Raw genomic sequence first — 27,965 nt, 5'->3', positions numbered from 1 at the left:
GAAGTGACGCATAAATCGTGTTCCCCATCCGCACGCTGGATTCCCTTCCGGGCGGCGGGCATGGCTGAGCCGGCTGGTGGTTTCGTGACTTCCCCGGGCTGGTGTGCAGCCCCCGAGCTGACCCCCACGTTGGGGCTTCTCAGCGACACTGCGCCCCTGCGGGACAATTGGATGCTCTGGGCAATGTTGCCGCCACCACCGCCGCCGTCGTCGTCGCCTCCCGCAGCAGGGTCAGAGCCAGCCTCCGAGGCGCAGCTCCTCGTGGACACCCGCCTGCACGCCCAGGTTCTTCCCGGGGCGCAGCCCCACTTCGACCCCCAGTCCCGCCTTGATTCTCAGCCTCAAATCAACGGCCAGCCTTCCTGGAATTTCCAGGCGTCGACATCATGGTACTGGAGACAGTCTCCTGGTAGTTTTCCTTGGCATCAGAAGCCCCACAACACGCCGGGTAGGCGCTTACTCCTCTCTATACACCCCCTTACCTTTCTTCTCCCCTTTTCTCTCCCATTTCTCCTCCCCCCCCTTTGCACTTCTCATTCTGCGTTGCACTGTGGGAGTCTGGTCATTAATGTCTCACAATTTGCCCGACAGGAGTTTTCGTCGCCTGTTGATTCAGTTTAGCAGTTATTTGTTGAGTTCCACGATGTATCGGGAACTGGGAATGTAGTAGTGAACGAAACATACGAAAATCCTTGTCTGTATGGAGCATAATCTCTGGTGTAGGAAGACAGACAAGATGAAGCAGTGTGTGTCAGACGGCAGTGAGTGCTGTGGAGGAGACAAAGCGAAGAAGGATAGGTAGTGCAGGTTTAAATGTCAGTGTTAGCCATAAGGAAGGTGACATTTGAGCAGGGACTTCAGGGAGGGGAGAGACGAGATGGTGGTACGTCTGGGGGACGGGGATACAGGCCGAAGAAACTGCAGCTGCAAAGGCCTAGAGGCAGGAGCTGCAGATCAGAGTGGAAGCCGGTGTGGCGAGAGGGGACTGAGCCCGGGTTAGAACTGGAGAAAATCGGGGAAGAGGGCAGACCTGTTAGGGCCTTGTAGATGATGGGACTTTGGTTTTTCTTGTTGTGATATGTGTAGTGCAGGGGAGTGACATGATCTGATTTATATTTTAAAAGGAAAAGTTAATGTGACTACTGATGGGAATTGAGTGGAAGGGAGACCAGTTAGGAAGTCAATTGCAGTTCCCCAGGTGAGAGGTATCAGGGCCCTGGACCAGGGTGGATATGAGAAGTAGTTGGATTCTAGACGTATTTTGGAGGTAGGGTTGGACCAAAACGATTTGCTGGAGGATTGGAGATGGGAGTGAGGTAAAGGGGAGACAAGAATAATTTTCAAGTTTTTTGCCAAACAAGTGGGAGGGAGGATGTGGGTGGAGCAGATTTGGACAGAAGATCAGGAGCTGAGTTTGGAATATGTGTGTGTCAAGTAGACATATTAAATAGGCAGTTGGCCAGTAGTTTGTACTTTCAGGGGAGATTTGTGGCTGGAGCTGTAGACGTGGGTGTCATCAGTATATAGATCATATTGAAAGCCATGAGATTGTTTCCGTAAAACCATTCTCTAACTCCGCATATGATTCAATTTACATTAAATTGAACCCAAACCAGTGTTTACTGTGCACCAAATGCTGGGAATATGAGTGTGCCTAAAGCAGTCCTAAGTCAGGTGAGATGGGTTCATAAATACCGGGGGTGCCAAAAAAATGTATACACATTTTAATAGATGTTATCTATATATTACTTTTTGAAGTTGAATTGCGTAGCGATGTATAGTATGATCTTCACGCAAACGATGGCGTTAGTCAAATGAATGCTACCACCATTCATTGTATTACAGTTTTAATACAGTTCTTTTCTTTTCTTAAAATGTGTATACATTTTTTTGGTACCCTCTGTATAAATCACAGTACAGTGTGACTGGTGATGGAGCCATATAGATGGTGATTTCAGAGAGTGGCACAGTTGGGAAAAGGATTTGGAAGAAGTGTTTTGGGAGATATTTAGTCAGAGATACTTTTTAGGTGGAAACAAAGAGGTGTCAGCACAAGGTGAGTCCTGAAGATTGCAGTGTTCCGGGGTGACTGAAGCAGCGTAGGGGGACGGTGTGGGAGAAGGGTGATAAAATAAACCGGGATCTCATGAAGGGCTCTAGGAAGTCATTTGCAGACTTTCAGCAGGGTTGTGACAATTGGAGGATTATTTTTGTGGTGTCAGTGTGCAGGGTCTGTTGGAAGAAAGGACTTAGGAGCTGGAAGGCAATTTGGGAGGCCGTCCCAATAATCTAGATGAAAGGTCAGGGTTTCAGAGTTGGGTCATGGCAATAAGAAAAGAATCTGAGGGAAAATGTATTTCACAAGGTTCTGTTTTCCTGGTTAAAATTGATGGTCAAAGACCTGTATTACTAGAGGTTTTACTGTTTACATTTCTAATGTTTGAAATAACCACAAGGAATTTTATCGGTTTAGCTTGTCCATTACTTAGACGCTAATGCATTTGTGGACACTTAGTCTTACCACTGTGCATTAAGTTGAAAAATATTTATTTGGTAGACCAGTCTTAATCTTTGTTAATTTGTTCAAACTGCTATTCTTCCTAGAGGAGGTAGTTTACCACTCTTCCTACTCAAGTACTTGTGACATGCTACAGCAAATAAAATTTTAAATAATTGTATTGTTGTGAATATTTATGGATCTCTTTTTGTTTTCAGTTAAACATTCTTATCTGCCACGAAACTATGATGCAAAGTTCACTGACTTCAACAGCCCTCCCAGTAGAAAACAGAAGAAAAAGGTATTTTTGAAGATGTTCTTAAACAGACCACTTTGGTCCCTATCTTGCTCTTTCCTGTCTTGTGTTGCTGTCATAACTCTCAGTGTTTTGTCTCCATTACTGATGCAGTGGAGCCTTGCTATAGTAGGATCTTTAAGGATCTTAACTGTAAGTAAACATTTCAGGCAAAATCTTTTTGAGAAATAAATGGAGAAATTATAGAAAGTGAAAACATTGAATCCATTTCAGTGTAGTATTGAGTAAATGTAATTCAGGATTATGATTACAGATGAATAAATGTTATTAAACCTTATATCAACATTAAATAACTGAAGACCATTTCCTATGTGGTTTATCATTGTAATAATCCTTTTGTTTTATGTTTAGGCATAAAACTAGCAAATTGGCAATAAAAAATAATTAATCTCTACCTAAATTATTCTTTTTTCTCCTTCTGTGGTGTATGCATGTGTATATAGTATATATTTATATATAGTTGTTTTTCCTAAGAGGTGAAATGCTGTTTTTACACTGAATATTTATTTTTAGGTCATCTTGACCTATGCTCTAAGTCCTAATTAGATTACCACTTTGCAATCTACTCACTGTTTATGTTAGCTCTACTCAGATTTAAAATTTTTTGTTGTGCTTGGCTCTTCCTAATATGTTTGCTAAAAATAAAAGAAACAGAATTGTCCCTTCATTAGAAATGTCTTCAGGAGTTTCTCCCACATATAAGGGTAATGTGAAAAATCAAAATATGTATTACTAGAAGGATAGTTATATTTTTATTATTGATTAAAGATATTTCACCAAAAACCTAAAGCCTCTTCATTTTTGTTTGCAGAAAAGAAAAGAACCAGTTTTTCACTATTTTTGTGATACCTGTGATCGTGGTTTTAAAAATCAAGAAAAGTATGAGAAACACATGTCTGAACATACAAAAGTAGGTTTTGTTGGTTGTTTTGAAATTTATTTAGCAAAATGGGTAGATTTGGTAGAAATTCTGAGCTTCTTTTCCTTAAAAGTTTATAGTTCATAGAAATGTTCGATGACGTGACAAATTGGGACAGTGACCCTGGGATTTGCAGTTGGAGGGTGGGGAGCCCAGCACTTCAGGAAGAGGTAAGATGTCAGCAAAGAAGGAGGCCTGGCAGCTGTTAGTGTGTGGGGGACGCCTCTGCTTTCTCAGCGGGCTGGTCTCCCCTGCAGGTGCTCTGGGCACCTTGTGAGTTCCCTTCTCTTCAAGGCCGCCCTTGGCCATTTGACCGCACTGTGTAATGTGCCCGGCCCATCACACTCCAGGGATGCACTGGACCTTATTAAGTGCTTAAAAACGTTTTTTTTATTTAGAATATTTGAGAAGTAAAAAAGTTAAAAGAAAGTTCTTAGTTTGGAAAAGGTTCTTAGTTTGTAGGAATGCCCCTCAACTCCAGGAATAAATACTTCACAACATTGCTGATGTCATGCATTCAAGTGAAGTCACTGATACGTATTATTGTACGACTGTGTTTCCCCGAAAAGAAAACCAGGTCTTATATTGAGGTTTGCTCCAAAAGACATTAGGGCTTATGTTCAGGGGACGCCATCCTGAAAAGCATGCTAGGGCTTATTTTCTGGTTAGGTCTTATTTTCAGGGGGACACGGTATGTACTGAGTTTGTCATTTCTTTTTAATGCAACTCTGTTTTGGAGTGATCTTTGTTTTGCTAGTAACATAACTATGCACTGCTAACAGCACATACATAGGATGATCATATAATGAATGGGACCAGAATGTGTCTGTTTATGTAGTAATAGGGTATGTTTAATATAGAAAACATTGAATAGTCTTTTTTTAAAATCTTTTACAGTGTCCTGAAGTGGATTGCTCTTTTAGTGCACATGAGAAGATTGTCCAGTTCCATTGGAGAAATGTAAGTTCTTGTGGGGTTTTTTTTTTTTTTTTTGACACATGCTCTTTTTTTTCATTGATCTGTTATCTTCACAGCTCTGCATTTATATAGCCTAATAAGAAGTAGCATTCATGCAGTACTTTGTACTTTATAAAGCATTTTTACATCTATTCAATTTTATTCTCACAAACCACTGTGTAAAGTAGATACATATTGGCCTTATTTAACAGATAAAGTAATGATTTGCCCAGGGCCTCAACACTGATTCTTGCACTTGAGTCTCTTAACTCCAAATTCTATGATTGTTTTTCTACACCGTGTAGCTTCAGATTGTTTCAGGTATTCATTATTTCTTTAGCTACCTCCCTCAATTTTGGTTGTTAGATCATTCTTGTGGGTATTTAATGTCAGTTGAGAAATGGGTGATATATTTACTTTGTAACCAAAATTGTTACTCTTTTTCTTATTAATAACACTAATCTTAATACTCAGGAAATTATTCTTGCTCCTTTACAGGAAAGGTCGTAAGGATGGATTAAACCTGCTTACTTATTTTTAAAATGATCTTTGCTAGTAACTTTACTGTTGGGTGCAGAGTCTCCATTATCCCCGGTAGGACTTGAGATGCAGTCAAAAGCATAAATATGCTTCCTGATGTGCAGCAGGCTTTTTCCCCCTAGATGCATGCTCCTGGTATGAAGAAGATCAAGTTAGACACTCCCGAGGAGATCGCAAGATGGAGGGAAGAAAGAAGGAAGTGAGTAAAGAGTTTAGAACTAGTGAAATAACTTTCCTTTACTGTGGCAAGGCTGAGTACTTCAAAATAATGACTTTGCTCCAGCTGCAGCTTCTAGAAAATCGTACCTTCTCCATCTTTGAAATTCTTCCCATTGCTTTAGCTCTGCTGAAATCCTGCCACTTCGGGGATGTTTCCTCCATCTGCCTAAAGGAATGTCTTGCCCTTCTTTGAATGTGGTACCTGGTATCTCCTCTGCCTCTTTAGCATAGATGTGTCTTATTATGGTCGTGTTGATGAACTTCTTTGCATATGTGTCTTTTAAAACAATTAACTCACAGGCTTTACGAATGTAAGAACCGTCTTTTACGTCGCTGTTTCTACCCCATGGTGCCATAGTTGTAAGGGGTGCTTCTGAATGTTGCTGTATATAAATGGAGCTGGGAAATACGTTTATTATGGGTGTAATTGTATTTTAGTACGTAAAAGTAAGTGGTTGGAGAAATCTTGCTGAGACTCAAGTTTTGAACTATACTTTTGTTGTATTTAAAGAAATTGGGCACAAATATGTTCATCTGATTAATAATTGTGGTTGTAAATTAGTAATGTAACTAATAACTACTTAAACTGCTGTGGATTTGAGTATGAACTTCTCACTACATTGGACAGAATTCACTGAAACAAACCCAGTTGATTGTGTTGAATGCAGTGTTTTCTAAAGTAGCTTTCCCCATATGAATGTGAACTCTGCCCACTGTGGTTTTGTGCAATGTGTGCTTTAAAGGAAGAAATTCCACTGGCTAGAGTCTTAGGAATTTGAAGATACCAACTAGCTTAGCATGTGTTTATCTGAAGTCCCTGGTAGAAGATTAGTTTGATTTTCTAATGTTAGTGAGAAATCTCAGCAACTTTTGAATTTATGTTAATGCAGGTGATATGGTATCTTTAAGTAACTTTTTGACAATAGTTCAGCTTGAAAATTACAGGTAAACATTCAGTATATGAAGAGGCAAAGATTTTATTCTGTGTGCTGGAGGTCACTGAAAACACATGGGAGTAGACTCTTGCCTTTTAAGACTCTCACTGTAATATGAAATGTAGGATAAATATATGTGATGAGGCCACGAGACTGCAGTCAACTGAAGCAGTAAATTTACCCATTAGGAATAACAGTGTCTGGTCAGGGGGCACTTGGGATCTTTGCAAGGCAGGGCCATCAGTTTGCTTTGCCAGACGTGTAGGAGGTGTAGTGCCTGCGCGCGCCTTTCTGTTCATTTCAGGGCATGTTATACATATGGTGAAATTTACCCCTTTGAATGCTCAGTTCTGACAAATGTATGTATTAGGTTGGAGCAAAAGTAATTGTGGTTTAAAAGGTTAAAAACAATTGCAAAAACCGCAATTACTTTTGCACCAACCTAATAGTTGTGTAATCACCACCACCGTCAAGATACAGAAGAGTGCTCTGGCACCCTCCCACCCCAACTTTCCCTCATGCCCTCAGTGTCAGCTTTTCCCCCCGCCTTCAGTCCCTGGCAGCCGCTGGTCTGTTTTCTGTTCTGCATTCATACCTTTGCAGAGCATTGTATAAGTGGAGTCATACAGTCTGTAGCTTTTGAGTCTGACCTTTTCACTTAGCACAGTGTGTTTGAGCTTCGTTCATGTTGTCTCATGGAGCAGTAGTTTGCTCCTTTCTGTTGCTTTTATTCTGGTCCGTTGCGAGGATGTCCCACAGCTTGTTTATTATCCATTTCCAACTTGAGAGACCTTTGGGATATTTCCAGTATTTGGTGATTACGAATAAAGCCTTCATTAACATTGATACACAGGCTTTGCTTAGAACTTGGGTTTCCATTTGACTTGGGTAAATACCTGGGAGTGGGATTGGTTGGTCATGTGAGAAGCATATGTTTACCTAGTCTCTAAGAAACTGCCAAACCTTTTAGGAGGTGAGTGTTTAAATCAAGATGTGCCCAGTTAGGCATGGAAAGCATTCAGGTTAAAGAGGACGGCTAGAATACAGTGGTGCTTGCATCCGTTAAGATTGTGCTCCAGGAAATGGAACAGCAACCTCACAGCTGCGGCTTAGCATGGAGGGGTGGATTTTTCCCAAGTAGGAAAAGTCCGGGGCTAGTCTTGCTGCTCAGCAGCACCATTCGGCACAGGTTTCGCCTGTTGCTCCGTAGCAGGTGGTTTTCACCGACGTGTCCACCAGAAGGTTCCCGCATATCCTAATATTAAGCCCACATTCTAGGCAGGAAGAAGAGAACAGCGCAAAAGGCACACATAGCCAAGTTTGCCCCTTCTCATGAGGGAAACAATAGCTTTGCTTTAGCTCCAACCCGGACACTGCCATGGAGTTCTCATTGGCTAGAAGTAGGTTGCGTGGCCACCTTTACTGACAGCTGAAGTTCAACACTCTAAGTGATATTTAGAAGCAGCTCTAGCCTTCTGAACAGGATTACAAAGAGGACCAAGTGTTTAATATGCTTTTGGTGATTCGTTTTGTGTGGGATAGGTGGGGCCAGAGGGGAGAGAGTCTAGCTGCAGGTTCTAGAATGTAGACTGAAGGTATGATTGTGACAGTGGACAGAGGACCTTGGAAGAAGATGGGATAAAATGGATGGCATGCGTAAGTGAGGTTACAGAGCGGTGAGATTATGAAATGCTTCAGGGGAGCGAGGATGACAGTTTTGCATGAAGTTGTTTTGTAGCTGTGATGTTCTGAAATTATCTTTGGTGCTCGCTGAATCCATCTGATGTTTTTCCACATCTTGTTTCTCTAGTTCTCGCTCTTTAACATATTCAGACATTTCTCTAAGTGTCCTTTATTAATAAAAAGTATTAATAAACATTTCTTTTGGTATATTTGGTAGATTTCTCAAAAATACACTCACATTCTTGCCACTAACAGTTTTTTAAAAACCTATTATGAAGATACATTGACTTTGTAAATTTCTGTTTTCAATTTTTTAACAATGTTGTTTAAACTCCTAAAAAGTAAATTTCACATCTTCGTGGCAGAATTGTCTTGAATTTTATCTTTCTTGTGGAAGCTACATTTTTTTCTGAGGAAGCCACTGTATTTTTTGACATGCAGGAAAGATAGACTTTGGGATTGGTATGTTAGGAAATCTTGTAAAAGATTTTTCATGGAGTAAGAATTTTAGAGCTGGAAGAAAATGCTAAAGTTTTGTTTGGTGTGTTGCTTCTTTAAAGAAAGTACATTTTTGCCTTTATTCCTTCATCTTTATATTTTTCAGATTAGCCAAACTCCAAGGTGCCCACTGTATTTATTTTAAAACTTTAAGGCTTTCCACTAATAACCTGCAAAAAAAAAAAAAAAAAAAAAATCCCACCAAAAACAAAAAAAGAAAAGATTCTTAATTCTTGACCTATGAGGTACAAATGCTGTATGATTTGACATTAGGGAAAGCGAGTGGTAGAGGTTTGCTTCTAAACCTCAATTTTAGAAACCTCGAGCCGTGTTTTCCAGCCGATGGGAGCCCAGCAGGTGGAGCAGTTCTGTGGTGTTTATTTCAGCAGTTCCTGCGGCTCTGCGGAAAGCCTTTGAAATTGTGTCCCCAGTTCTTTCAGAATTCCAACAGAGGGGGTCTGCTCCTAAAGAATGCGCCATCCTTTTGAAGTTCCGGGAGACTTTGAAATAAAAATACAGTAGTGTGGCTTACGTTGAAGCAGGTGTGGTTCAGTGAGAATAGAGGGAAGGTTTTTATGGAGAACAGGCTTAGGGGAGACGTCAGTAAGTGGGTGGTAATTTGGGGATTAGGGCAAGAGTTAGAGTATAAAGTAACCAGGATGATATGTGCTAAGATCATGGTTGGCATGGTTTTGCCCATTTATTGACTCTAGTGCTTAAGGGTTGTCACTGGAGGCTTAGGCATAGGCAAGAGGAATGAAAAGAAGAGGGGAGAGAGAGAAGGAAAGGGGAATGTGGTTTCAAGGCCAGTGCCGCTCGGGGTATTGGGGAAAGACGGAAGCACAGGGAGAAGGGGGGTTTTAGCAGATAAAAACGGAGAAGGCCACCATGAGCACAGCACTTGTCGCAGTCTTTTTAACCTCGTAACATCCATTCTCTAATAGGAGCTGACTGGGCTAAGGTTTATCTGTATGTAATTGTGCAGCGTAAGACAGTTGTGATTTTTTCCAGCATCTTTGGATTTGTTCTTTCCAGTGTACTTTAGGAACTCGATCTGTGTCCTTTATCAAAGTTCCAGACTTTTCCTTATTCCAGTATCTCATTATTACATTGCTGGAGGGGTTTTCTGTTGTTGTGTATAACTCGGTCTTGTATTTCGGGTATCCCTGTTTTGTGATAATTTGCTTTCTAATACCCTTGTTTTCCTTAGTTTTTATTCTTTAGGTTCTGCATAGATAAAAATGGTATAAATTTGGGGAGAGGGTTTTATTAATTTGAGCAAAATAGAATCTTACAGCTTTGCAAGGGATATTGAAAGATTCCTTACCTTTAGGAAAGTGATACTTTAATCTGCCAGAGAAAGTGAGTTGTTTTAAGACTTCCACCAAAGGAGTTTCCTCAACTTTCTTGATGTCTGTTTTAAGGAATTCTTTTACACCTCACCTAAAATCTACTTGCTGTAACACGTTTCCGTTCTTTACCATTGAGAAGCACTTACGTAGCATCTACTTGCGTGCATGAGGCACCCTGGTACCAAATCTTGTTTAGCACATGGCCTGACATCATAAGGGCCTGTAATACACAGGAGAAAAATGTTGCAGAAACACAAGTAGTAAGAATGAGCGAATCTCAGAGATGCGAAGGGTGTTGAGTGGCTGTGCGTGACATGCCTAGACGCTGTGGGGCCTGTGAAAGTCAGCGCCTTTTTCCTCATCATTTCTGCTTCTTCATAGTCTGTCTTCAGACTGAGAAGAGCTGGCTACCATCCTCTCTGTGAGATCGTTTATTGTCGCTTCTCTTCTAAGGGCTGCAAATAGTTCCAGTTCCTTTCATCTTTCGTCAGAGGTTTTATTTTTCATCCTGTTAATCATCTTTGAGTCTCTTCTGAATGCCTTCCAAGTTTTATTTTTCCTCAGCCCTCCTTTTCAGTTTAGAAATACGAAACTGAACACAGTGCCCTGAGAGTTTTCTGACCACTTTGAGTATCGTGAGAGGAAGGTTTCACACTTGAACGTGGGCCAGAGTCCATTTCATATAACCTTAGATTATGTTTGCTTTCCAAAAGTGTAGTCATGTGGTGCTGACTGGCTGTCAGATTTTTATCTCCTTCTGACCTTGATCTTTTCCTTTTAATGTTTATTTATGGCTTGTGTATTCATCATCTTTTATTTATGGAGTTTATTTTTCTTGGCTGGTTAGATTGCTTTTCAGTGTCCTCATTGAAATTCATTGCCTTTTTTCTGATTACTTCACCACTTACTCAATGTCATTTCCATTCTTCTCTTCCAGTGTGGCCAACCAATAGGCTTCATATCGTCTGCGCTATTCAAGCCAGTGATGCAGATTTTAAAAAAAGAAGGAGGTAGAAACAATGGCAGAACACGATTTGTTGATGTTTCTCAGAATTTACTCTGATGAGCAGCCCAGATGAGTGGTAGCTGCTATGTTCCCCTCCTTCTGTGCTTTTTCTCCTTCTAAGATCTGTTCTCACCACCAGAGTTTGGTGCCTGCATCGCCATACAGCTGTGCCAAGGAACAAAGAAAGCTTTGTCCGAGCAATTCATCTTGCACACTGCTGTCGGATTTCGTCGTAGTCACTGCCTTGTACATATCTCTCCCTGGGGGTAACTTTCAGTGGCTCGCCATCTCAGCTGAGTTAAATATAAACTTCGTAACCTTCCATTCAGGGTACATTTTGGCCTCTGCTTCCCTTTCGGGTGCATTGCCTGTAACTGTGTTTCATACAGACGGAAGCACTTGCCGTTCCCTCGGTTGCTCACACTTTCTGAGGCCATGATTTATCTGCATTGTTTGCTGTACTTAGCGCACTGACGCTTTTCCTTCTGATTTCTGCCTACACCACTTACGACCAATTTCTCTCATGTTTCTTTCTGAATTTCTCCAGTTCAGTATGATCTTCCCTTCCCACCCTCCAATCTTTACATTCTTTGGGGTACTTACTATATTTTGCCCTTTGTCAAAGCTGTTTATGTGCTTTTCTTACCCTTCCTGGTACACAGTCTTTTCTGAGAACTGTCTCTTCTTCATCTTGGTGACTTTGGATGTACCTAGTACCAATTTGCATAAGTGATTGCATAGACTTACATTTTTTTCTTACAGTATTTATGAGCACACACCAAATAGATGATTGAGATCAGTTTGAGCACAGTATATAATACTTTTGATTTAAATTCTGGTGTAAAGCTCCTTATGTACTCATAGACTGGTAGCAAAGTTTGTGGACTAGCAGGTGGTCGAGAAGGAATTAAAGGTTTCATAAATTTTGTATAAAGGTTTATATAAATTGTAGTGATTTCTGGTACTAATCGTTCATTAAACAAAAATTGCTAAATGCAGCAATTGCTTGATTGTGTAATTCAAGTTGTATTCTAGAGGCCCTTTTATAATTTTTTGACTTCGTTTTGTAGAAACTACCCAACTCTGGCCAATATTGAAAGGAAGAAAAAGTTAAAGGAAGAAAAGGAAAAGAGAGGAGCGGTATTGACGACGACACAGTATGGGTAAATTGCTTAGAATTGTTTGCATTCTCACTGCTTATTTTAAACAAGTATACTTATAAATAATAAAAAGAGCATACACCGAAATCTTAAAATCTCTACACTCTTAATTTCGAAATCTTTGCTTTTGTAACTCTTTTACTTAAAAAATTGTTTTTTCTTTCTTTTTTTTTTCTTTTTATTGGGGCAGAGGAACAGGATTTTATTGGGGAACAGTGTGTACTTCCAGGCCTTTTTTTCCAAGTCAAGTTGTTGTCCTTTCAGTCTTAGTTGTGGAGGGCGCAGCTCAGCTCTAGGTCCAGTTGCCGTTGCTAGTTGCATGGGGCACAGCCCACCATCCCTTGCGGGAGTTGAACTGACAACCTTGTGGTTGAGAGGACGCGCTCCAACCGAGCCATCTCAGAGCTCAGTGGCAGCTCAGGTCAAGGTGCCGTGTTCAATCTTAGTTGCAGGGGGCGCTGCCCACCATCCCTTGGAGGACTCGAGAAGTTGAACTGGCAACCTTGTGGTTGAGAGCCCACTGGCCCATGTGGGAATCAAACTGGCAGCCTTCGGAGTTAGGAGCACGGAACTCCAACTGCGTGAGCCACTGGGCCGGCCCCTGGATTTTTTTTTTGAGAAGGGTTTTTTGTTGTTGTTGTAGGATGGTGGAGGAGGGTGGTACTGATAAGCTTTAAAATTGAAAAGCTTTAAATATGAAAATGCAAAAGTTCTAGAACAGCTAAGAAAGTTAGAGTGATGGCGATTGTAGTGTTGGCAGTGCCACAGACACATCTACTGATAAACAGTCACCTGACTTACGACAAAGGTGGTGTAGTGCAGTGGGGGAAGGGTAGCGTTTTCAGCCTTTTCCTTTTAAACTTTTGTGTCTGTATATTTAAAGTGTCTTTGTAGAATACATAGTTTGATCTTATTTTTTTAATAATCCAGGCTGAAAATCTTTATTTTTTAGCTAGGATTTAGTTTATTTACATTTAATGTTATTACTAATATAGTTGGTTTCGGTCTACTATTGTCCTTTTTTTTTTTTTAAGTTTCTTTCTTGCCCTCTTTTGGATTAATTAAATAATTTTAATATTCTGTTTTCTTCTCTATTAGCTTTTTAGTCATGACATTCCTAATCTCTTCACTTCAAGTGCATCTGCATTTTTATTTACATTATACTCTGTGTAACTATTTTTAAGTGTTGATTAAATAAACTTTACTTTTAAATGATTATCAAACAGTGGTGTAACAGAACTACTCCCTCAAAGGTGGGTGGGATTCAAATACATACTAATTATACCACGTTTTCAACGATTGATCTCAGCAGTTACGGATTAGCCTAAGTCATTACTCATTAGTGATTACCTTGATGATAATCATTTGGAAGCCAGCTGTGCGCAGATGCAGGCGGCATATCTGAGTGGGCTCAGGGAGAGCGTCTGAGTGGGCGCCTAAGGAGAGTGGCGTCTCCTCATTGTCTTCGTGGTGATTGGGCCACAGGCAGAAACTCTGTGTGTTTTACCTTTATTGAGGTATCAGCCTAGCATCTCTGGGTGGACACTGGAAATTGGTCCATGGTTTTCTGCAAAATTTGGAGTATATTATGTGATATTTTGGAATGAGGCTCTGTAAAGATTGTGGTGACTCTAAAGGGAACCTCTGTTTTGCAGAGATGTTAACTAAATATGTTGGGTTAGCAAATTATTTAGAAAATGGTATGATAATAACTATCATTCATTCAGGGCCCAATGTGTTACCTTGTTCTACATGCAAAGCACTTTATAGTCTCTCTGTCTCTGTGCTTCCCATTCTACAGATGAGGCAGTAAACTCAGGGATATTACTATTGTCCAAAAGACACAACTAAGTGGCAAGATTGGGATTTGAGCCCAGATTTCTAATTTCTATACTCCTAACTGCAGCCTCCATGACTACTGAAAAATGAATTTTACCCAATCAATAAGTGACAAATTAGGATAAACACGTGTATCTTTGTGAAAACTCAGCCTCACCAAAGGATACCTTATATTGTCTACTGAGAATGTATATAATAAACCTTTTCTTAGTGGCCTTTTTTCCTACACACAGTGTACATTAGATTGTGCTCACATAAGTATTTGTTTTCCTTCTAAGAGGTGTAATTGTGGTGATTGAGCGGGCACTTGGTTTGAGCTAGCTGTGAAATTGTGCCTAGTCTGTATCTTTAAGTTTATCTCCTTAAAGTGAATAGCACCTGTCTAATCAATTTCAAAGAGTTGTCTTGAAGGTCAAACAAGGCAGCGTGTTTGTAAATGCTTCAGAAACTTTTAAGTCTCCTTAAAAATGAGTAGACAAGAGTTAATGTACTTTATAAAGTCTAAGGAAGACTTCTGTGCAATAGGAATGAAAGAATGCTGCCAGTTAAATCCCCCTGCTGTTGATTATACAGCATAGCCCAGGTTCAGAGGGGTTAAAATATGAGAGGAAATGTATTCCTCCTTGGAATCGATAAAATTTGGTATATTATGCTATGTTATTTTAAAGTTCTTCCATAGAGTTCTCTGTCTTTGGAAGCCATTGAATTTATTTTATTCTGGTCTCTTTAATGCACTAGGCTACAAGTAATTGATTGACAGCTAGGTTTCTTATGCATTCAGTAGTCTTTTTCAGATTTTTCTTGAAAGATGAGTGCCTTTTAGATTAAGAGTTGCCTTTTCTTTTTTTTTTTTTTCTTTTTTTTGACTCTAGCAAGATGAAGGGGATGTCCAGACATTCACAGATGGCAAGGATCAGAAGTCCTGGCAGACATCGCAAATGGAAAAATGACCGTGCTGGACAGAGAGAGGCCATTGCATCACGCAATGGCTTGTGTGATTTGAAACCTGAAGGTCCCCATGCAGCAAATGCAGACCCTCTGGGTGTTTTGGTGAACACAGATTCTGGTGAGTAAACAGGAAAGCAGTACAGACAATGATGCTGAAGTTGCTTCTTCACAGCGTTGTTTGTGGAGACTTTCATGGCAAACATGTAAAAATGTGGAATGATGTTTTTGTTTTTATTTTGAAAAACAAAACATTGTCGAAAACATTGTTTAAGGACATCTTTTCTGAATCTTGGGGATGGGTGCATGAGCCAGGCAGGATGTGGAAGAAAGATAATATATGATGGGTAATTTCCATAGTATGATGTAATCTTGAAAATACTCTTCAGATTGATCTGAATGTATTGATGCTGTAGATTCAAATTTGCCCAATTACGTGAGTGTTTTCCCCACCTATAAAATAGTAATCCCAACGGGGGCCAGTGTTACTTATGCCGCTGAGCATGAACACAGTCTCTTTGGGCAAATAGTACTAATTCACTGTGTCTGAGTAATACTGTTCCTCCTCAGAGCATAGACTGTATTTCTATGTGTTTATAGTTGATCCGTGAATTCCCTCTAGAACTTACGGGGCAAGTTTACTCTTGCTGATCAGTTGAAAAATTAAAGGGCCAAATGCTGCTGTCCCATACGGATATCATTCAGCCTCTGAGGCTCCATTTCCCCTTCTGAAAAATGAAAACATACATGTAGATATTTTGACCACCTTTCCTCCCGGTAGAATCGGGAAGCTTCATCTAATTGCACGTGCGTCCTCTTCTGCAAAGGAGTGTTATTAGTGAAGAATTAAGTTGTAGAAAGAAGCCAGGTGTAAAGCTTTTACGAGTGCTTAGAGTTGGGCAAGATGTTCAAAGGGTGATTTTTATTTTTTTTCTGTTTTCATTTCAATAAGGATTTGCTCAGTTTCTCCATTTGGCTTCCCCAGCACTATAGTTCAGAGGAATCTCTCCCTGCCTTCCAGAAACTGATAGTCTGGTGATAATTTTTAGATAATTGTATTCGTTTTTTGGTTAGTGGGAACATGATATGTATGTATGAGAGGTGAAATTTACCCGAAGGAAAGTGTCACTGGTGTTTTAACAGTAAGAGAAATTATTTAAGCTGGTATTTTATAGTCATTTAAAATTTTGATTTTATCATCTTCATTGCTACTATGTTTATGCTATTTTTAGTTTAGAGAGGTGTTTTGGCTGTTTTTATGAAAAAGTGAGAGAAGTTTGTGGAGTATTATTTTGTCGGCCAATATAGGTGCCTTCGGCGTAGTCTTTCTGGGATAGCTGCTAAAAATGTTAGAACTGCTAGTAGATCCGAGGGACTTTGGGAACAGTCTTTCTTTTGAGATGAAAAATCACTACGGAGGATGTTTTGATCAAGCCAAAAGGACAGTACCCCTTTTCAAAGTGTTACTGCCATTCTCCAGTTAAAGGAACCGGGGCTTTTTGGAGAAATGACTGGTGTTGGGATAGGGAGCATACAGTGTAAGCCCAGAGCATCTCATCTAGTGCCCGGCAGTAAGAAACGGCTCAGAAACGACAGGATGTGGGCATGTAAGAAGGACACAGGGACCAACTGGCATGTGCTCCCAATATCCAAAGTTGGAACAATTGGAGCCACAAAATATATAATAATAGATTATAATCCAAAGAATAAAATAAATATCCATGAGTCCATACTGATAGAAATAAATATGGGGCAGGAAGCACAAATCTTTCATATAGAAGAGTTTCAGTTAATTCTAGAAGAGATGAAGGAAATGGAAAGTCGCCATTAGAACACCATATAATAATTGTTTCAGGAAAGAGCCACTGATGAATGGTAAAATTAGTGGTAACACTTTAAGGTAAAACGGTATTTATATAACCTCAAAATATCTCCCTCAAATATTAATGAGCATATCTCCAAAATTCATTAATATTCCTTACTCTAAGAGGTAGAGTTTAATTCCTATCTCCTTGAATGTTGGCTGGACTTAGTGACTCATTTCAAGAAATAGAATAATGAAAGAGAAAAATAGTAATGTTATGTGGAGAAGCCAGGGAGACCATCCAGCGATCAAGGTTACATTACTAGTCATGAGTCATGTCAATATCACGGGCCCTCTGACATGATGGGAAGGCGCTGCTTAAAATGAATGATCTTAGTTTAACCGTCAGAAAACACCAGACAGACCCACGCTGAGCGATTTTCTACAGTAACTGACCGGTAGTCTTCAAAAAATGTCAAGTTCATGAAAGACAAAGAAATACTGAGGAATTGTCCCAGATTGGAGAAGACACAGAGGAGGAGTCATGATGACAGAATGCAATGTGATATGCTGGGTTGTGTTCTGGAATGGAAAAAGGACATTTGTGGAAAAAGTGGTACAATTACAATCCAGTGTGTAGTTTAGGTAGTAGTATACCAGTGTTAATATGTGGTAAATGTACTATGGTTCTGTAAGATGTTAACATGGGATTTGAACTTGCCTATATTCATGCAGCAGTTTGTTCTTCAGATATTTGTTGAGCACTTATGACCTGTTCTGGGCTCTGAAAGCCAAACCCTTTCTCTCCTGTAGCTTATGTTCTGGTGGGAGGTGGTTATAGTAAATAAATGTGGGTTGATGTAAACGAGGTGAAGATGAGCAAAGCGAAGTAAAAGGATAGAGAACGGTGGTTGGAGAAAAGGATAATTTATATGACCAGTGAAGGCATCTCTGACAAGGTGACGTTATGAAACCTGAATGAAGTTAGGAGCTGCTACCGAGGGGATAGCTCTCCAAGCAGAAAAAGCAGCAGGTGCAGACAGCCCAGCGTGAGAGCACACTTCAGATGTGTTCAGGGAACAGCAAGATGGGTGTGAATAAGCGGGGAAGGAAGTGGTAGTATTTTAGGTAAGAGATAAGTGAAGGCCAGGTCAGGTGGGGCCTTAGAGGCCAGGAAGGGATGTGGCTTCTGAAGGGGAGCGCGTGATGTGGTTACGTTTATGTGTTTAGGAAGAGAATAGAATAGAATAGGGGGCAGTGGGCAGGGTGGATCGGGGACATCTTTTCGGAGGCTGTTAGAGTTGTCCAGGCAAGAAATGGTGACTTAGACTGGGGCTGTAGTAGTGGAAATAATGGGAAAGGTATGATTGTGGGTATATTTTCAAAAGAGCTGACAGCGCTTGTTGATTGATTGGAGATGGCGTTTGAGAGAAAGAAGAGGCAAGGATGATTGCTAGATTTTGGCCTCACCGGGGAGGAGGAAGAGCTGGTATTTACTGAGATGGAGTCTGCTGGAGGGCATGTTTGGAGTAGAGATCGAATTAACAGGATCAAACAGAAATCGCCAGCAGTATTAGTACGGAGACTGTTCATCCCATTGTTGGAATGACGACAGGCCAGCTGTAGTATTGCTGTTGGACCTGTTACTAACCTTTGAGCTGCCCTTTGACCTCTGAGTAGTGATGTTGAATGGGCAGTTAGATTATTCTGGAGTTTAGCGGGAACGTGAAGGCTGGAGGTATACATTTATGATTCACTGGCACCTTGATTTTAAGATTTGAGGTAAAAGGAGATCATAGAAGGAGGCATAAAGAGAAAAGCACGCTGAGGATTGGAACCAGGGACACTCGAGAATTCTGGAAGTTGGTCAATGAGGAGAATTCAGTAGGGAGACTAGGAAAGGGGAGCCAAGAGAAGGGGTTCTGGAAGCCACGTGAAGAAAATGTTTTTAAAAGTAAAACATGATTACTGTTGAATGTTGTCACTAAGTTAAATAAGATGAGAACCAAGAAATGACCTCTAGATTTGGCAACACAGAGGAAGCAGGTGAACCTGCAGAGAAAGTCTCACTCGTGTGGGGGCCTGATGGACAGGTTGGGGGACACTCGGGAGTGCGTCGGGCAGCTGCAGTTTCGGGCGCTGGTGATTTCCCTGCTGACTTACATGGAATTGTTGTTTGGAATTTTGCTGTAAAACGGAACAGAGAAATGGAGCACTAGCTGGAAGAAGACATTCATTAGCATTATTACTGATCAAAGCACATCTTGGGAGGCTGGCTTCATTATAAGAAGAGGACTTTATATCTGTGGGAGATATTCTAGCCCACTAGGTAAAAATTGGGATCCGGAGTCACATAACCAGGACTTAACTTTGACCCAGTTGTTGTATAGTTTTGTTACCTGAAGGGAAAGTTTCTCAGATTCTCTGAATTTGAGTTTCGTTGCCTGTAATTAATAGTGAAAGTGATGATACCTAATAAGGATGAAATGAGCTTGTGCTTTTGCAGAACACTGTATTGTACTCTTTGGGCCTTGGAAGGCCTATCCTCATTCAAACAATTGGATGAGCAGTCTCTGTACGAATATTGTTGCAGATTACTGTTTAATCCACTAATTGTATGTACACATACATACTACGTATGTTCCTTTCCCTTTATTAATCCAGGAGAAAAGGTGATGAGTTAGCTTAAAATTGACAAGGAGCAGTTTTTGGAGGTGTGGCGCTGGGCAGTGTGCATGGGCAGGAGAGAGGATTTAACTGCAACCAGCGGAAGGTGGTGGCCCCACGTTCATGTAAAAGTGGACCCCGTTTCCCCTAGACCGACTTAGCCCACCTTAAGTGCTGTCTTGAAACATATCATGAAGGTTGTGGGTGGAGTTGGTTCATTACGTAGATGAGTTATTTACTGTCTTCATTCTTTAGTCAGGCTTTATTTTTATTGGTTGTTTAGATTTAAGACATTTTTAGAGCTGCCAAAAAGAAACATATTAGGTGGTGCTGTGGGGCTACAAGTAGGCTCGCGAGGCTCTGATCAAACACGTCAGGCTCTCGTGTGCTTGGCTGGTTTGCTTAAGTTCGTAGAAGTTCTAAATAAGAAGACTATGGGCAGATTAATTTCATCAAAGCTCTTTGACTCAGCCTTTATCTATAGAATGGCTTAAATATTCTTTCTGTCCTGAAAACCAGCTTTAAAACAACAGAAAAGGTGGATATGTGTATATTTTATTCCTGAATCTAATTTCCAGTCAGTGATCCTAAGCCAGTGAAATAATGGATTGGGATCACCGAGTGAAAATTAATGAGATTAATGAATACCATAAATAAAGCAAACAAAGTAATAGCAAAGACTGTAATTAAATGAATCTAAAGAAGGCCCAATTCCATAACCTGTGGAGCGCGGTACGTAACTGAGCTGTGATAGTAGCTTCCTGTGTCTTCTCTTTGGGGCGAGCAGCTCTGACCATGAAGGTTTAAACCAAGGAGAAAATTTTCAGGCCTCCTGGATTTCGTTCTTGGGGAAGAATTAGGAAATGATCAGAAAGTACTCTCTTTTCACTAACACGTGAGGGAGTGGGGGACTGGTAGATGTTTTGAGTATCCTGATTTACTCTTAGTTCTTTGCTTTTCTTTTTCAGAGTCTGATAAAGAGGAGAAACCCCAAAGCACTGTCATACCCAAGGAAGTCACGCCCGCCCTGTGCTCACTGATGAGCAGCTACGGCAGTCTCTCAGGGTCAGAGAGCGAGCCGGAAGGTCAGCCACAGCCTCGGGTCTTATGCTTGGGTTTGTTTTGCTGCTTTTTGCCTTTGACGTATCAGTAGCATCCATTCCTTGTGTGTATCAGAGGAAACATGTGTCCTGCACATTCTTTATTCGATCTTCAAATTCCTTTTTCATTTGACTTTGGAATTAAAGTAAACATGCAGTAAAGGAAAGCTGGAGAAACGGGGAATGTATTGCTATTCTGGGAGAAAAAGGCAAATGATACAGTGAAAGAATGGGAAGAAGAGAGAATATTGACTAATGGAATTGAAGAAAACTCTAAAAGATACAGCAAAGAAAGTTATTCTCTTCTCTCTGCTTTCCACAACCCTTGTCTTAACATGCATAGCAGCTTTTGCAGGTGGGAGGAGGTCCTTTATGACAGAGGGAATGATAGAATTCCTTAAGTGTATTGAGGGCCTTGCTCTAAATACAGAGCACATTTACATAAATGATGTCATTTGGGGAGCACAGCGGCCCTCTACTTGGGGTTGCATTACTGCATGTGCTTTAAAGTTTGGAAACAATGGAATCCTTTCAAGAGTCTCTGTGAGACGCGTCTTACCTTTAAAGATGATGATGAGCCAGCTTAATCTCCAGCATCTCTGTTAGGGCCACCCGGTAAATGAGGAGGCCGCTGAGCTGTTGGAGTGTGGCTGGCAGCCCTGAGCCCGGTGTTTATATGGTAATCAGGCATGTGTCGTGACTGAGCCTGTGTCCTGCTCTTGGGCAAATCTGGCTGCAGGGCCATTTTCTTTAGGCTTCACCAGCCCTGAGAGAGTTCATGGATGTGAATCTCAGGCCAACATGAGTAACCCCGGCAGGAGCGGTCCTAGTGACTGGAATGTAGGCTCTGAAGGTGAATAAGTGGAATAAAGGGAAGGTTTCACTGCGTTTGGACAATGATGTCAGCACTTCTAATGTCGACTAGGCTGGAGAGCGTGTTTGTGCAGTTGGAAGATGGTAAAGAAAGAAGAGTTGGGTTTTAATAAGAAATATAATGTTTAGATCTGTCTGTAACGTAGGAATGTTTTCTTCTTTTTTTATGGGCTATTTCTTACTATGATAGCTGGTTAAAAGCTACTTGAATCTTGAAATGGAAACTACTTTGGCTTTATCAGAGTATTCCTTAACAGATGGTTGTCTCCTCTTGTTTTTTCGTGTGTTTTTTTTTTTTTTTTAATTTTAAGAAAAACAGTATTTATTTCTTTACTCTTGTTTCCAGTGCACTGATATGAAGATGGAGTTATTCTTTAAACACATATTACCTTTCCTGCTTATCAGTTGTATTTATGACAGGTGATAGCAAAGAAAGCTATTACGAGATTACTGAATCCCACAAAAACAAGTTGTATGAATGCTTTCTTCTCTCTTAAGATAAAACATTTAGTACTTTTATACTCATGTCTTCATTTTGAGGCTGCCACCATTTTTTACGGAGAAGGAAGAAAGGAAACTGGAAGGGATCTTTGAGGACCCACCCCTTCATTTCATAGAACCTTAAGCTTAGAGAGGATAAGTTTGCAAAGCTAGTACGTGGATGAGCTGATGGAAAGCCTAGGTTTAGGGACCTAAGAGTCTGAAAAAGCCAACTCTATTGCCTTCCACTGTCGTCTTCCTCTAGGTGGCGTTTACTGTCTTCCTGCATAGCCTTTTCTTAGCGATAACAGAGGACATTATCTGTTAAAAGATGTGTTGGATTTGGTGTGAATTCATTTTGACTAATTGTCAAAAATGCCTGACTAATTGTCAAAAATGCCCTGCCTTAAGGAAAAGCCCCTGCTTCACGTTCTTAAACCTTGTGAATTATTTTATGTAGTTTGAATTCAGCTTTATTAAGCCATCCAGGTCACTAGCACATTTCTAGCTTTCAGTGTTAATTTTGGTCTGTAGAACAGGATATTGACACAGGGACTTCGGAATAAATAAACCAAGGAAATGAAGTGGCCTTGTCTGAATTATGAAATAGTATTTAGAAGGCTGCTTATTTAAGTGGATTCTAAATGGAGAGAAGCAGTCTGATTCTCACCAACATTAACAGTTGTATGTATCTTCATAGTTAAGATCTTTCTGAGCTTAGGGATTAACAGAAAAGTGTATCAGAAAATAGAGGATCTTAAACATGAGTAGTGCTTTTCCAGAAAGAGTTTTAAACAAGGAAAGTGTCCTTCAAGAAAGACTGAAGCAAAAGAAGAGGCTGTGTTTGGTTCTGGGACCATCAGAATCATTAAGATACACATAGAAAAGAAAATTTCAGTGATTAGCATTTTCAAATGGGTTAGTTTGATATCTGTCCTGGGTTTTGCATGTTGGTTTTTTGGTTTTGTTTTTGCCATATTAGAAGTTAAGCACAGTTTTACAATTCTCTAAAACTGTTGTTTTTTCAAACTGATTTGGCTGTGACGGGACCTCCAAATCGAAAACTCGTTCAAAAGGCCACAGACCAAAAAGAGTGATTTAGATTTGAAAAACTCAGTGGGTGTACGAGGTGTGATCAACAAATACAGTGAGTGTTTAAATTAAAAAAAAATTATTACAGTAAAAGATACATTGTCATAAATCCTCCTCAAAACACTCCTCACTTCAAACACGCTTATCCCATCGCTGTCACCACTTTATGAAGCAGTTCTGGAAGTTCTCTTTCGTGAGTGTCTTTAGTTGTGCTGTCTTGGCTGCCTCGAGGTCCTGAATTGATTCAAAACCTTTACCTTTCATGGTCATTTTGATTTGGGGGAAGAGCCAGAAGTCTCACGGTGCCAGATCTGGTGAACAAGGTGCATGAGGACACACCGTAATGTTTTTATTTGACAGAAATTGCCTTATACTAGAAGTGACGTGTGACATGGAGCCTCCCGTTGGGATCACAAAATACAATGAATGCTGCTGCCGAGTGCCATCCAGAGGAAAGGCAGGGATCTTCAATATGGGAAATGGTGCATCGAACCTTAGTAACTGTGTGTGACAAGTTTCAGCTTGTTTGGTGCAGTCAGTTGGGTGTGAGCTATGGTTGAGAGAAGGTGTGTTTTAAAGTGTGCCATAAATCATCCTACATCATGACAACGCTCCATGTCACACATCGCTTCTGGTATGGGAATTTCTGTCAAATAAAAACATTACAGTGTGTCCTCATCCACCTTATTCACGGGATCTGGCACCGTGAGACTTCTGGCTGTTCCCCAAAGTCAAAATGATTCAGGACATCGAAGCAGCCACAACAGCGCAACTAAAGACACTCATGAAAGAGGACTTCCAGAACTGCTTCAGACAGTGGCAAGAACAATGGGGTAAGTGTGTTCAAAGCGAGGGGGAGTATTTTGAGGGGGATTAATGGCAGTGTCTTTTACTGTAATGAAGTTTTTAAAAATTTAAGCAACATATTTTTGTTTATCACACCTTGTACACTGATTGATTTTCAAATGTCAAACCAACCTTATAGTTTCGGGATAAAATCTATTTGGTTATGGTATATTACCTTAAAGATTTTTGCATCCATGTTCATGAGGGTTATTGGTCTGGGTTTTCTTTTCTTGGATTGGCTTTGTCTGGATTTGGTATAAATTGGGATCTGTTTTCTTCACCTCTTTTTTAAGGGTTTGTGTAAAATTGCTAGCATTTTTTTCTTGTTTGTACAATTCACTAGTGAAGCCATCTGTATCTGGCATTTTCTTTTGGGGAGAATTTTACATTATGAATTTAAATTTCCTTAGTTGGTATAGGCTATTCAGATTTTTTACTTTTTCTTGAGTCATTTCTAGTAAGTTGTGTTTTTCAAAAGAAATATTGTTTCATCTACGTTGTCTAACTCACTGGCACAAAGTTATTCATAATATTTTCTTGTGATATCTATATGATCTACAGTGATATCCCGTCTCTGATTCCTCATATTATTAATTGGTATTTTTTCCTTTTTTCTTAATCAGTCTTGCTAGGTATTTATTAATTTTATAATTTTTTCAAGGAACCAACTTCTGGCTTTGTTGATTTTTCTCTATTGCCTATTCTAATTTATTGATTTTTCACTCTTTCATTCCTCCTCACTGTGTACCTCATTACAGTGGATGCTTAGATAATTGAGTTTAAAATTTTCTTCATTTCTAATATGAATAGTCAAAGCTACAAATTTGCCTTCATGAATTGCTTTAGCTGTATCCCACTAATTTGACACATTATGTTTTTATCTTTATTTCAAAATATTTTCTAATTTCTCTTGTGATTTGTTCTTTAACTTGTGGTTTATTTAGAAGTGTGTTTAGTTTCCAAATGTTTGGAGATTTTTCTGGATAGTTTTCTGTTAATTGATTTTACTTTAATTTTTTTATCGTCAGAGAATATCCTCTGTATACTTTTATTTTTTTCAGTTTATTGAGACTTGTTTTATAGCCCAACACAAGGTGAATGTTCATGTGAACTGGCTGTTGTTTGTCAGTTTGAGTTGATTGTTAGTGGTACTCAGGTCTTACATATCCCTGCTCATTTTCTAATTGTTCTTCAGTTACTGAGAGCAGAGTGTTCAAGTCTCCAACCTTAATAATGGATTCATCTATTTTTCCTTTCAGTTTTGTGAGCTTTTGCTGCGTGTGTATAGACACTCTGTTGTTAGCTGTTACTATGTTGTCTTCTTGGTAAATTGATTTTTTACAATTATGAGCTGCCCCTCTTTGTCGCTGGCCATTCCAGTTTTCATATGATTGGTGTATGCATGGTATCTTCTGCCGTCTTTTTACTTTTAACCTGTGACTTTATATGGGCGGTCCTTGCTGTGCACTGTTCCTTGGTAACTGAGTATTAGTCTCAGTTCAAGTTGTACAAAGCAAGGACTACCTACAATTTAAGGTATTTTTTTGTAGACATTGTGTAGTTGGTCTTCCCTCCCCCCTCCAGTCTAATCTCAACCGAGCCTTTTGAGTGGGATATTAAAACTATTTACATATATTGTAATTATTGATACCACGGTTTGTTTCTTTTTGTCTCATCTGTTTTTTGTTCTGTTTTCCTTCTATGCTTGCCTTTGGAATAATCCTGTATTTTTAGGGCAATGCAGATGTTGGTTTATTAGTTGTACCTCTTTGTTTTATTTTAGGGAAGTTGGTCTAGAGTTTATAGTATGCAACCTTAACTTATCACAGTATTCTTTCAAACAATATTATACCACTTCACATATAATTCAAGAATTTATAACAATATACTTAACGTTTTCCTCTTCCTTTCCTTTGTGCTATTATCATAGATTTTATTTCTACTGATGTTATAAACCCCACAAACATTTTTATTATTTTTGCTCTAAATAGTTACTATCTTTAAAAGATTTTTCAAATGAGAAAAAAATGTCTTTGTATTTATCCACATATTGACGGTTTCTGGCACTTTCCATTCTTCATTTCTGTACATCCAAGTTTCCATCTGGTATTATTTCCATCATCAGGATCTCTTTCTGTAGCTCTTTGTGGTAATCTCCTTAAGTCTTGGCAGTTACAGCTCCCAATTTCAAAAAATACTATAATACATTGTAAATGCCTAGTTTCAATCAATAAGTAGCCAGTATTATGTCTGGGGGAACGGGAGGGATTATTATGGTATTTTGGGTTGTTTTTGGAAGGCTTCCCTGTTTTTTGTTTTTAAATTTTTGTGTTTGTTTTTTATCACAATTAGAAGTTCCCATTAAGACTGAAGCAGACATTTTGGCAGAAGACCAGCTTTTTCATAGCGATACTCCTAAGAGACCAAGTCAAGATGTTAAAGAGACTGCTAGAAATTTCTCAGAAGCCAAGTATGACAGCCAGAAGAAAAGTTTTAAAAAGACAAACCCTAAGAGGAAAAAAGATTATCACAACTATCATACGTTATTTGAACCAAGAACACACCATCCATATCTCCTGGAAATGGTAAGTGATTTTTCTTTACATTCTGATCTTTGTTGCTCACATCAGGATGGTAGAGCCACTGGGTTTGTCTGCGCATGCATGTGTGTTTTTTAAGGTTTCTGGAGACATGCTTCTAGAAGACTCATCTGTGTGTCTTAATTCTGGAGCTGCATTTCACATATGGCTTGTGTTTAGTAAATAGGGAATAATTACAATATCGAAAACTGCTTAAAATAAAAATCTAGTTTTAACTGGTAATGAAATGTGCATTGAGGTATACTGACACTTTTAAAGTTTTCTTTGAAAGCACAGCTAAACATAAGAGCAGGCTGAAGGGAGAGAAGGGTTTTTATGTGTTTGTTTTGTGCATTATTGGCTTTATTCTCAGTGCGGTATGCTAAAAAAATCTGTTATCTTTCTTCAATTTATAAAACGAAAGCAATGCATCTTTTGATTCTAAGTAATGGACACGAGGCTGTTCAAAGATCCAAGGCTTTCATGTCTACCAGTGATAGAAGTAGTCCAGATTTCATAGTGGAGTTGTAAAACTGTTGACATTCTGTGAAAAGTCTGTTTGGTTTCGCCTTGTCACATAAGTGCTTATGCTGTAGCTCAAGTGTTCTGTGGCTGCACTCAGGGTTACGTGGAGACATAGTTGCTTCTCATAAACACGGATCTGAAATGGACTCTGTTTTAGAAATTTCAGTATTGTATATGGTAAATGGCATTTTTAAAATATTTACCTTATAAGTGATAGATCAAATTATTTTTCCTCTGAAAGTTCCTCTGTGATGTTTCCGAACTCCATTAATGACATCGAAGATAAATTGAGTGGTCACTTTATGTTTTTTGGTGAATCACATACGATTCCTTGGTTATATACTTACTCTGAATACCAGGGATTTTTTTTTAGCTTTATTTTAGTTACAATAAGCACAACAATGGGAAGGGATAAAAGTACAGGAATGGTGGGATTTTGATCTGTTAGTTCTATTACTATATTTATTGTATCTATTTATCAGTTTCTACACTGTTTACAGATTTGGGTTCTGTAGGATCTCTTTGACGTAATTTTTTAGATTAAAGAATTGCAAACTTTTAAACCTATTTTTCTTGTCCCTTGTTAGATACACCTAGAGAGGACCCCAAATGTTAACATTTGTGCAGTTTTAAAACCTAGATAGTCTTGGTGTACATTAAAAGGAATGCTCTTGCATCGTTTTTTAGCAAAACAATTAGTAAATATGATACACATCTTTATTGTTCTGTGTTCTTTACATGAGGAAGGCGTGTACACAGTATTGTAAATGGTGTTTCCTGGATATGTTTCATATACTCGCTGATCTCTTTTTTTATTGTTTTATAGCTTTTAGCTCCAGACATTCGCCATGAGAGAAATGTGATTTTGCAGTGTGTTCGGTACATCATCAAAAAAGACTTTTTTGGACTTAACACTGACTCTGTGAAAACTGAAAATGTTTAGGTGTGTGATGTTTCAGCTCTCATAACTGAAGCGCGTAACAGTGCCATCCTCAAGTTAGGGCGGGAACTTTCTAAAACTGGATTCGTAATTAAATTGTAAGTCTCGTAATTAATTGTAATTCTGTGTTGGATTTTCAAGTCTTTTCTTTGAATTGATGCAAATAAATACATAACTGATTTTTAAGACGTTA

At 39.4% G+C, this 27,965-nt stretch overlaps 1 protein-coding gene across 2 annotated transcripts; it reads left to right on the top strand.

The window, feature by feature from the left end:
* Positions 1 to 21: 21 nt before the first annotated feature.
* On the top strand, positions 22 to 27,965 carry NUFIP1 (nuclear FMR1 interacting protein 1). 2 transcript variants are annotated; one of them, XM_088793026.1, is made up of 10 exons: positions 22 to 448; positions 2,716 to 2,798; positions 3,625 to 3,723; positions 4,630 to 4,692; positions 5,352 to 5,428; positions 11,993 to 12,085; positions 14,794 to 14,987; positions 20,306 to 20,452; positions 26,081 to 26,313; positions 27,659 to 27,965. In XM_088793026.1, exons 1-10 carry the CDS (start codon positions 61 to 63, stop codon positions 27,773 to 27,775), a joined length of 1,494 nt encoding a protein of 497 aa, XP_088649152.1. In that variant the 5' UTR covers positions 22 to 60; the 3' UTR covers positions 27,776 to 27,965. The 2 variants fall into 2 exon arrangements, with proteins under 2 accessions (XP_088649152.1, XP_019612518.3); XM_019756959.3 differs by having other exon boundaries at positions 23 to 448; positions 20,306 to 20,422.

The sequence above is a fragment of the Rhinolophus sinicus genome, chromosome 16 (assembly GCF_057876585.1).
Source record: "Rhinolophus sinicus isolate RSI-liver-muscle chromosome 16, RSI-T2T, whole genome shotgun sequence".
In the NCBI taxonomy this organism is placed as follows: domain Eukaryota; kingdom Metazoa; phylum Chordata; class Mammalia; order Chiroptera; family Rhinolophidae; genus Rhinolophus; species Rhinolophus sinicus.
The sequence above is the reverse complement of the archived record's forward strand: the minus strand, read 5'-3'. Positions and strand labels throughout refer to the sequence as shown.

Excerpts from the sequence above, each read along its gene's own strand:
- NUFIP1 (XM_088793026.1), top strand. The coding sequence starts at position 61 with ATGGCTGAGCCGGCTGGTGGTTTCGTGACTTCCCCGGGCTGGTGTGCA. Across the intron at positions 2,799-3,624 it reads GTAGAAAACAGAAGAAAAAG|AAAAGAAAAGAACCAGTTTT; the intron begins GTATTTTTGAAG and ends TTTTGTTTGCAG. Across the intron at positions 20,453-26,080 it reads GCCTCGGGTCTTATGCTTGG|AAGTTCCCATTAAGACTGAA; the intron begins GTTTGTTTTGCT and ends TATCACAATTAG.